The sequence below is a fragment of the Glandiceps talaboti genome, chromosome 8, assembly GCF_964340395.1.
Source record: "Glandiceps talaboti chromosome 8, keGlaTala1.1, whole genome shotgun sequence".
Classification (NCBI taxonomy): Eukaryota; Metazoa; Hemichordata; class Enteropneusta; family Spengelidae; genus Glandiceps; species Glandiceps talaboti.
This window is the reverse complement of record NC_135556.1, coordinates 23131073-23142722: the sequence shown is the minus strand read 5'-3', so window position 1 is coordinate 23142722 and position 11650 is coordinate 23131073. Positions and strand designations below refer to the sequence as shown.

At 35.5% G+C, this 11650-nt stretch overlaps 1 protein-coding gene across 1 annotated transcript in view; it reads right to left on the bottom strand.

Annotated features, from left to right (window-relative positions):
* The window catches only part of LOC144439391 (neuronal acetylcholine receptor subunit alpha-10-like), a 16865-nt gene extending 6235 nt beyond the window's left edge, over positions 1 to 10630 (bottom strand). The window contains exons 1-2 of the mRNA XM_078128678.1: positions 10615 to 10630; positions 10046 to 10179 (exon numbers count right to left, since the gene is read on the bottom strand). Coding sequence (XP_077984804.1) covers positions 10046 to 10179; positions 10615 to 10630 — 150 coding nt within the window. The remainder of the gene's footprint in view (positions 1 to 10045; positions 10180 to 10614) is intronic.
* Positions 10631 to 11650: the final 1020 nt, after the last annotated feature.

The window sequence follows — 11650 nt, the reverse complement described above, 5'->3', positions numbered from 1 at the left end:
CTCGTCTCTTTATTCATTTTTTCCCCAAATATACATGTACATGTGTATTAATATATCCAAGTGTTGATATCATATGACATTGTTCCATTAAGTTCTTGCATTGGCGCACGCGCACTCTGTTGGTGTTTGCACTGCAATCATTCGCTGCATTGCAATACCGAGAACATCATTGCAAACATGTATGCAAATAGAGGGCGACCATTCGTGTTCAAGAATTAGCTGATAGCACCGTTGTAACTAATTGCGAAATTTGCTGTTTTGGATATATGTAATTACCATTCCCCATTACTCTTGAGTGCCAGTGTGGGTACTCAGGGTATTTGCACTTGCGGTCTATTCTGCTGCACTTTCACTCACTCACTACGCTCGTGAAAGTACGACCGCAGAGAACACCGCAAGCACTCCTGCAAATACCACAAGTATACCACAGTCACTCATGCGTCATGAGGTACTCTCATGACATTCTCTCATTAGTTTATTAACCAAATGTTACATTGGGTAGGGTTTTATTGTTAAATCCTCTAAATTAAAAAAACAAAACAAGTATATATGTACATTGCATAAATTATACATTACTTTGGATGGACAGATGAGTTACACAAATGTTATACAAACGAATGGAGACCAATTAATAATAACAATTAAGTCAGTGGTGAGTGAAGTAAACTTTGCAAAGCCTTAGTGTATTTTAGAAACGAATGCAGAGTGTGGTGAAGCAACAAAAACATTTTCATTATTTATGTACATTTTTTGTGTATCTGTAAGTTTTCACCATCTTTCCCATCTGTTCCTTTTATCTTTACAGTCCATTTCATTTGATCATTCTGTTCAGATTTATTGAACCATTCGTTGTGAGTGGAGGAAAGCTTTTCAGTTTTATTACATGTCCTTGCCGTGAGTTCTATACCTGTCCAAGTAAATAATTTATAACGACCATATAAATTTACACCATGTTAATGTGCTGTGTTTTGCATCCGTCTGGTCAATGGTGCCAGTTTGTACGTAATAATATCAAATGAGTTGACAAGAAATATTTATCATAATTGCTGAGATATAGATTCCTCTCAGTGTTCGTTTACATTGAATTTGTTGAAATTCACAGTTGTTCTAGTCAGGGGTAAAATTCAATGTGTTTTAAGAATCCCCTTTCATTCCTTTTACATGTAACGGTAAAATTCAATGTGTTTTAAGAATCCCCTTTCATTCCTTTTACATGTAACTACACTTGTGAACGTCATAAACGGAATGAAAGGGGATTCTCATAACTACACGTCTTGTACACCGTATAAGTGCATAGCTATATTTGTATATTGATGTGTTGATTGATTCGCTGTAGCTTAAATGGCTAGTTTCCAAAAAATGTCATTTCAACACTGAATTCAGAATTGTATGATATTTTAGGCTTTCTCTATTTTTTGAGCATAGTCAGACGATGTTCTCTTTGACGAATTGTTATTATTTACAGAGGAAATATTCCAAGCAAATAATATAAATGTTGTGCAAAACCATAGCATTGGGGCCTCTCTGTGATTCTCTGAGTCCAATCTGATAGTGATGGAGCTATAACAGTTGCGTTGTAATAAAGAGTTAATTCAGTCAAAGTCTAGGCACAATCGGCTAACTCTGCCTTCACAATTGCAACTGATTCATAGCATGACATCTAGTTGACACAGAGCCCCGACCTCTGACAGAAATTATATCCGAATCAAAACGTTTTGAATTAGCTGTCCTGTTTTCAATTACAATGCCCGTGTAGTGTATAGGTTTCCCGCAAAGATACATCAAAACATTGCATATCCAATTTACGGCTGTACCGAGGAGATGAGGTCTAAATTGAATTCCATCATTTAGATCGACCCCAGTGTACTGGATCGTAATAGACGGTCATTTAAACAAAATACTCTTAATTCAATAGTGTATTTGTTTGGCTGCTTGTGTTAGATATATATCGGTGCCCCAGGGTTCACTCTCTACATGTACTGTAAAAAGACAAAGTGTCAAGCGACTCAGTCACAGACAATTAGGTATTAACTGCAAGTAAGACGCCATCGGAATACTAATACCTTCGCATCGATATTGTTTCAGTTTTACACTTTGTATATATATATAAGTTAGCGACCTCTTTGTCACCTTCAAAGTTGTTTCGTTTAATTGTGTGACTGTAGCTTTCTTCTGTCTGTCTGTCTGTCTGTCTGTCTGTCTGTCTGTCTGTCTGTCTGTCTGTCTGTCTGTCTGTCTGTCTGTTTGTTTGTTTGTTTGTTTGTTTGTTTGTTTGTTTGTTTATTAGTTTGTTTGATACGTGGATTGCGAGGAGATATGTCGTTCGGATTCCAATACTTGCTTTTCAAGTTAGATTGTTTTGTTCATTTAGTTAATGTTTGTTCGTTGTAATGTTTTGTTTGTTTTATTGGTATGTCAATCATTAAGAACCCGTGGGTTCATCTTCTCTTGATTTTCTTTTTATTCCTTTTTGTTGTGAAGTTTACATTTCCATGGTAGAATACAGATTCTCTTTGAAAAGAAGAAACGTTACTACGGTTTGGGGGTGGGGGTGAGTCGCCATCAACGTGACAAAGGTTTAAAAACCGACTTTCCTCAATCTACGGTAGAAAAGAAAGGTTAAATACTTACAAAGTTTGAAAGACAGCTTTTAGTAGAACAGCACGAATCATTCTCATCATTTTGCAGTTGTATGTCACCAGATTAAGCAAAACATAATGCTTTAATGTATGTGAAAGGATTACAAATTCCTAATTCTACCTTGTCAGCTTTCTTCAGCTTAGTAAAAAAATCACTCAATGATATTGCTTCAAGAAGTACCCAACAATGCTTTTTGTAAACTTGTTACGCAGCGCTAATAGTTCATCATATTTCTCGGCAATACATCTTAATTGAAATAAACTTCAGAATGACATATCCGCGAGAAAAAATTCAATTTATTAATTGAATTTATATAAATGTCATTAGTGAATGTTCTTTGCCGTACACATTAATCACAACTGCTTCTATTTCAGTGTGTAGCTTTTGAACGACGGCACTCGCATCTTACAATGGAAACCCTGTCGCGACATCATCTGTTTCGTGCTAATGTTGGTGCATTTCACCACCTCACTCGATAAAATATCTTGCTATAACATTATCAAGTTTCCTTTATTTGAAGTACATTTTATGCAAGTAGAGATGTAGAATCAGTCACAGTGTCTGCCATATCTGCCATAAAGATAATGATTTCTCACCTCCCTGGCCATCTAGGAATGTTAGCCAATACAAATGGACAGATTTCATCCCACATTCTGTGTCAAATATTTGTAAATCATGGTTTACGTAGCTCTTGCTGATTGGGTCTATTGCGTTTCGTAGTCAGTTAGTGTATGTACAGATTGACCAATAGAACGGTGCTTAATGTACTAGAACTATATTATTACTCCTTCAGCAGACCTTCCCGACTGCAAACTGGCCGACCTACAGTGTCAACATATCCACAAAGTAGTTCAGTAGATTTTGCCTTCGATGATCTTGCAAATGTGTGTGATTGATCAGCAAAACAGAGAAATAACACCTAAAACTAGGTACTGTTGTTAAGAATCTCTGAATTACATGTATTTGTAATTGTAAAGACAGGTTGTTTTGTATCATGATACAAACAACATTTTAATGCGGAATAACACAAATCACACACAAAATCCCGAGTCTCATGCTGTCGGTATATGATGTATACTATTCACATGTATTATCAATATCTTTGTTTTGAAAAGTACATGGCATAAGTAATCTCATACACCAATGGTCTAAAATGGAATATCGTGCGTTCAGTGCTGAACTCAACTCTCAATGCAACAATGGAGGAAATTGTACGTGAAATCTAAAGAAGTATCTGTATACATTGTTTCATGTCACGTACGCCGACTATTCAAACTAATGCTAAATGTCAATTCATGACTATGGAAAAGTTTGGGATTATCCACATGCATACGAAGTGAATATACAGTAGTCGCCATTCTAAAAAAGATGGCAGTGTCAAGAATCAAACACTCTGCACACGTAAAATGTTTACAATGAGAAAACATCTATCCACTGTGGTAGAACATTGTCTGTTTCATTACGTCGATTAGATAGAGCGGCTGCGGTTGGTGTATCACTTTGTTCTCGCTGTACAGCCGCCATCCCAACATGACTCGAACAGAATTAATCCATGATTTACAGAATCAATACATGTTACAGAAACACATATTATTCAATCAGAATGTTACATCGGAAATAAAATGCCACTGTAATGTGTAAATGCAAATTACCTCGGTCTGACAAGATCGATTGATTGATTGATTGATTGATTGATTGATTGATTGATTGATTGATTGATTGATTGATTGATTGATTGATTGATTGATTGATTGATTGATTGACTCATTGATTGATTGATTGATTGATTGATTGATTGATTGATTGATTGATTGATTGATTGATTGATTGATTGATTGACTCATTGATTGATTGATTGATTGATTGATTGATTGATTGATTGACTCATTGATTGATTGATTGATTGATTGATTGATTGATTCATTCATTCATTCATTCATTCATTGATTGATTCATTCATTCATTGATTGATTCATTCATTCATTCATTCATTCATTCATTCATTCATTCATTCATTCATTTATTGATCGGTCGGTCGGTCGGTTGGGTGGGTGGGTGGGTGGGTTTTGGTAGATCAGTGAGTGGCCATGGGTGGTTGGTTGGTTGGTTGGTTGGTTCATTGGTTGGTTTGTTGATTATAGTGCGTATGTGAGTCAGTTGGTCAGTCAGTGATCTGGATGATGGTTTGGTTGGTTAAATACTTGATTAAAAAAATAAATTCACATGAATAAATGAATTTAAAAAAATTAAACTATAGAGGTCGCTGAATGGAGGAATGAAGAAATAAACAAATAACTAAATAACGGTTGCTTCAGTTGAATTACAGTAAAGGTGAATGACTGTGTGTTAGTGTGCATTGAGTTTATGTTATGTATGCCTAGCTGACTCAATCTTGTCCAATTGATATTTCCACACGACATAATCAACTGAATGTATCTCTTATGTTGCTTACTGTTTCTGACAGTTCCTTTAATTATATTGGTATTTTATCAAGAGTCGTGTTCAACACAGATAAAAAAAATGAAATTGGACTGAATGTACGCACGAGGAAATCACGAATCTATCATCAAAATACCATCGATGGGATTAGGTATCATCTTGACATGTACAGACTTGAGCTATTCCGTTGATATATTAAAACACAATAATATAACCTTTTCAAGTATCTACATATTCAATATTACAAGGCAATACAAGTAGACGGTAAAAACATGGCTTAAACATAAAATGATCGCAATCCTCTTATACGAAAATGAAATAACCAGGTATATCACTAAAAGCTTTCAATTCCATGAATCTGTCCCATTGCAGTATTTCTGGGGGAAAAATTACCAGCTTATACACACTTATGGGAATGAGATTTTTCCCAAGATTAAAAGTTCCTTGGAAGCAATTTGCCAGCTATTTACACAAGGAAACAAAAAAACCGACCAAACTCGTTAACCACCATCTTGTTGTTCAATAAATTACTGCCTCTAGCAGGGCAATGCGGAGGTGTCAAATTATCAAGACTCGTTTATTTCAACATATACATATACAACTCAAAATTGAAAATCTTGATTATCAATCTTCTGAAAACCAAAAAAAAAAAGAGTTTGAACCAATTCTAACAGGAACTGATTTGTATGTTGGTTAACTTACGGGGGTCAATTGCCTCTACTAATCTTTAATCAAGAAGTCAATTTTCTTTTCTGTGAGACGCGATAAATTGAAATTATCAAACCCTTGTATTTTATGTCTTCATTTTAATTAAAACGCCGTGCATTTTATCAGATTTATGATTGTGCGTTAAATACGTTGTGGAGGGCCACAGACTTGTATTTTAATCATTTCAATGTCAATGATACACCATCTCACCCCTCTCTCTCTCTTCGATGCCGCTCTGTTTCTATACGTTCAACATACAGTATTTTGTTTAATTACTGTGTAATATCTGCATCTGCCCCAAGCCATAGTAATACCATCGATTTCCTAATTATGACATCGCCGTTAGGCACACTTGAGAAAGTCACAAAAGCTACATCTACGTGCCTTATGATGAAGGTGTATTCATAGGTGATTTTTTCCGACAAGAGTATAAAAGAAATGCCAGTAATACAGATCTGCCCACAATATATACTAGCTTTTTGAGGATTTCCCTAAAGGCAATGTTCTTTGTTTGGGTAACTAGCACATTCTGCCATTGCCGTAAAAGAACATTCTACCATAATAGGGCATACACGTGATCACCGCGCACTGTAGATTTAGGCTTTAACCACGTGACTACAAGACACAAACCATTAGTTGAGCAGTCACGATTGGATTCAGCTCAATGAACATTCACTCTTGTTAATTTCGATCATAAAGCAAAGAGTTGGTCATTTATTGATTAAAGCGTCCCGCCGAGATGTGTTCATCGCGATAATCTATTGTATTCATCACTAGCTCCCTGAAAACATTCCCTTGTGGTGCGCAAATCAATAACATAACCGGGGTTCACATTTCTTTATCAAATAAAACTTGTTTACATTTATCTACATTTACACAGCAAATGTTTGATTTTTAGATTGCCCTGAGTAATAGATCTGCACTTCTCAAGATCTCTATCATTTTATACTGACATGCCTACGTTCATCGTTAATTGCCTGCTCATACATACACACATACATACATACATACATACATACATACATACATACATACATACATACATACATACACACACACATACATACATACATACATACATACATACATACATACATACATACATACATACATACAATAGATAATTTTGCATTACATTTATCACTTTAAAGAAGGGTATATTTGTTTCAGTTTTTTGATTAGCTAGTTACGCCGTGTCCTTAGTTTCTATTGCTTTCAATTTTGTGAATGTGGTTATCTTTTGAACTTTATCTTGATCCACATTACTTGCAGAATATGAATGCCCTCACCAACCTAACCGCTATACATTCTGTTATTTCAGAAGTAACAAGTTTATCAAAACCCTTGCACTATATTAGACAATTGACTTATCTAGATGGAACAAGTAATCAACTAACTCGTCAAATAAAGTGACCCGATGCTACCGAAGGAAAGTGGAATAAAACTGTCAATCCGTCCTATAGTAATTGACTGCCCATTTGTCACTGTGCCTATTTTAACATATCAGGATATTAGTCACTTGCTTGGGAGGAATACACAAAACCAATGCAAGTAGAAATAGTTTTTTGCTAAACTACTCTGGAAGTATCCAAAGCAACTACATTTTGTTTTGATGAACAGAGTTGACCTAGCTACACTGTGTAAAAGTGGGCTGAGGCTACATGTACGATTTAGGGATATATTTCCTTTGATCGAATTTCGTTGTTAAGCTCTTATTTCTGTCATTTTATAGTAGTAACGTTTTCGAAAGATAAAACATATTTTTTTTTCAAAGTATTCATCTTATCCAACATGTAATATCCGAGGAAATGGAAACGCCGGCGATTTGTCATCTATACTACCAGCCATCTATACTGGCAAATCACCGGCGAGGTACCCAAGAACAACAATACCTTCCCAAATATGTCCAGTTTTATGAATCTATATGTTAACATGTCAACGCTATTTGTATGCATATTTAATGAGCAGGTTATTTTGACAGCTCTTCAATGAAGATAGAAAGCAAATAGATAATTGTACAGTCACGTGTGTTTGTCAAGTACCAGATTATACTAAAGACACATGTCAATTCATTACTTTGGTAAAACACAGTGTATTAGTATTCGTTGTCACGACGTAACACTTTATCTTGATTACCGTCACTCCAAAGGTCATTCTTCGGATTTCATTTGCTCTATTCAATCAATTTGATTGGGTCAGTTTTTCTTATCAGATACTAACATCTAAATTCTAATGCAAAAATCGGGGCTAATTGGTATTAATTTATATCAGATATATCAATAAGTATTATTGCGGTGTTCAAATTAAAGAAACCAGCAACTTATTAACATTGCAGAACAGCCATTAACATCCATTGGCCTAGCATCTTACATCATATCTAGTCACCTGCCATCAATATAAGCGTCATGCCCAGATAAATATCCCGGATGTTCCTGTCTAAAGCAATGGCAAGGTTGCATGCGAATGATGCATGAAGTTGGATGCAAGATTTTCTTTTCTGTTGTCGATGCTGTTGGGTTTTTTTTCTGCAACCGTTCATGTTTTCTTATTTTCGCTGTGTTGACAATTACAGATGAATTGTAAAAAGTAGTCAAGGAAGAAAATGGATTGAGAGAACGAAGATAGTGAGATTTATAAAGCGGTTGAAAAATCAAGATGACAAAACTGTGAAATCATGTTTAGTATGATTCGTCTTCAGTCTAGACATTTTAGATATTAAATGTCACGACACCGGGTCAAAAATGTACGTAATCGTTTAAGCTGTCGATTTCATACACAGTGTATTACATTTTAGATGAAATCGACAGCTTAAACGATTACATACATTTTTAACCCACCTACCCTTATAATGCCTACTAGTAATGCACACACTATGTGCGATGCAGAGTTGTCCATGGCACCAGGAATCGTCAGCACAAACATCCAACGGCGGACTTAAATTCCCGATAACTGAATGATTATAATCTCATCCGAACAATAACCTTCAGATTGATCTTTTACCATAATTTGCACTAACCAAATTAAACTTTGCCATATAACAAATATCCTTGATTTTATCTTAAAGATTGACATGGGTTAACCTGCAATTAGGATAGTATTTGAAACAAATTGAGATGATTGTATCTAAATTTAACTAGATCACGAGGCAAGCACCCGGATGCATTCTGTGATGGTTCCTGTTGACGACGTTTTAGTAATTATGTGCAGTACAGTTGACTGTACTATTCTTACATTGTATCTTATCGTAGAGACCCTAGGTCTTTCATTTATTTGACTAGTCAGATACGTATTACTATAACAGCATAGATAAATGAAATCGTAGATGAAATTAGATGTGAGAAAGCACAAACCAATTTTGTGATTATTACAATAGAATTAAATATCCAGAAACACTATTCCTATCATCATCATCATCATCATCATCATCATCATCATCATCATCATCATCATCATCATCATCATCATCATCATCATCATCATCATCATCATCATCATCATCATCATCATCATCATCATCATCATCATCATCATCATCATCATCATCATCATCATCATCATCATCATCATCATCATCACATCGCTATGATCACCATGAAGCTCCACCATTGTAGCAGTTGTCAACGCCAATATCATAGTTGCAACCATTTTGTCATATTACGTGCCTTTTAAAGAACCCCCCCCCCCTTCGCCCTCTGAACCTTCAGAGTGCTACAAGGGTAATAAGCAGATGACCTTCGTTTGATCAGATAATTGTTCAATCTCTTCAGGAGATTACAAAATGAAGAGTATTATATTTAATTCTTTCATATGAAGAGCAAAATGTGTTTTCTGATGATATTTCTATATCTATATCTACTACATTGACTGGAAATAATCAAGGTTAGATTCTCTGTCATTTCGTGTTTTCATGATTTCATGATTTTTGATGCTAATTCAATCAAGGTATGATTCAGTCAGTCACTGGGTTGCATGGCTTACATTTGCTAGTATCGGTTCGTATCTTGCATGTAAGCGTGTGTATGTATGTGTATGTGTATGTGTATGTGTATGTGTATGTGTATGTGTATGTGTGTGTGAGGGGGGGGGGTGCGCGCGTGCGTGAGTGAGTGCCTAATTCATCTAAATTATCAACATGTGAAATATTATAATTAAATCGTCAATGCAACCCCTTCTTCTACGATTGATTTCCACATTAAATCCTTCTAATTGTCTTCATAATTTCATGACACACTATATAGGACTATAGTTGCTGACTTACCAAGTCCATAATCTGAGTAATTGACATGGATAAATTAACGTTGATTGCCTTTGATGCGTTCCACACAGGACGAACCTTCTTGTTGTAGTTGTGGAATATTTTTTTGAACAGTTTATTCTCTGCAACATCACCACCTGTAAAATATGACATGAAATGAGGCAATGAGAGTGACACTTTGCAGCGATTAAAAGTATTATTGCATGAAGTGCAAACAATGCAGACAGACAATGTTGAATATACGTTTGCAAGTCTCTCCATACACGTCCTTTTAGCAGTAGTTTGTTTAGAGACTGTTTAGGCATATATTTCAATGCTTGTGATTTACTAGTATCTACACTTCATCAACTAAAACGCTTTGACATATACGTGCTCAATTCCACATTTTTGCTTAATTGGCGTGGGCGTATGTTTGAAATTGCTCAGCAAGACACATGATTATATTGCAAGCTATACTTTTTACTTGTATTACATGTAATGACATTTACACTGTATACACATACATCGACGATTCTATTTCGAGATTGACATTGGCGAGTGAAAATCACACAGGTATATATTTATATACTTACGGTCTCTCATACACATACTCTCACACATCAAACACTTCACTAAGTTACAAGTCCTAGCACTCCACATACACACATATTATAAACACTCTCAAACCTAACCCCACCCATTCCCCTCTCTCTCACACATACATACATAATCTCTTACACAAATCTTTGTGTGTAGTTAATCCTGTATCTCCCCATTCCCACCTTCAGATGGCGTGATTTCTGTAATCAAGTCTATGAATATATCCCGAGGTGCTAACACCCCCTTCTTGTGAATATAAAATGTAATCTTACAATGAAGGTAAATATATCTAAATGAATTACAGCTTATCCAAGTATTAATTTACCTGCATATATCATTTCATATAATTAGTTAAGAGTAATTAGATGAATAAATCAACCCAGGATTAATACCGTTTGGGTTTTAACAAGTAAATGCAATTCCTCGCTCAAGGCCTAAAATATTAACAATATAGCAAGGACAGGTCAGCGTGTCATGAAATTAGTAAATATATCATCGCGTGGCACCGTTTCAAGTCGACAAATTCAATTTATTTTCGGCAAGCATCTTTCCCAGATCAATCTTTTTAAGTGTTTCAAAGGAATCCCAGAATACATCGTCGTGTGGTTTCCAATTATGTGTGTTCAAGATTTGTGTACGCCTATGTTTCAAAAAGTCTCAAAATAGAGTTGAGATGTTTTCGTTTCCGTACAATCTATCTATCTATCTATCTATCTATCTATCTATCTATCTATCTATCTATCTATCTATCTATCTATCTATCTATCTATCTATCTATCTATCTATCTATCTATCTATCTATCTATCTGTCTGTCTGTCTGTCTGTCTGTCTGTCTGTCTGTCTGTCTGTCTGTCTGTCTGTCTGTCTGTCTGTCTGTCTGTCTGTCTGTCTACACATATCTATCATTACATGTAATTGTTGTGCGTGCGTGCGTGCGTGCGTGCAATCGATTGCGATTGCCGACCCAGCTATATTGTGATAATTATGGTCTTGAGGACATTATGCTGTATAATTAAGGATGGTACGTG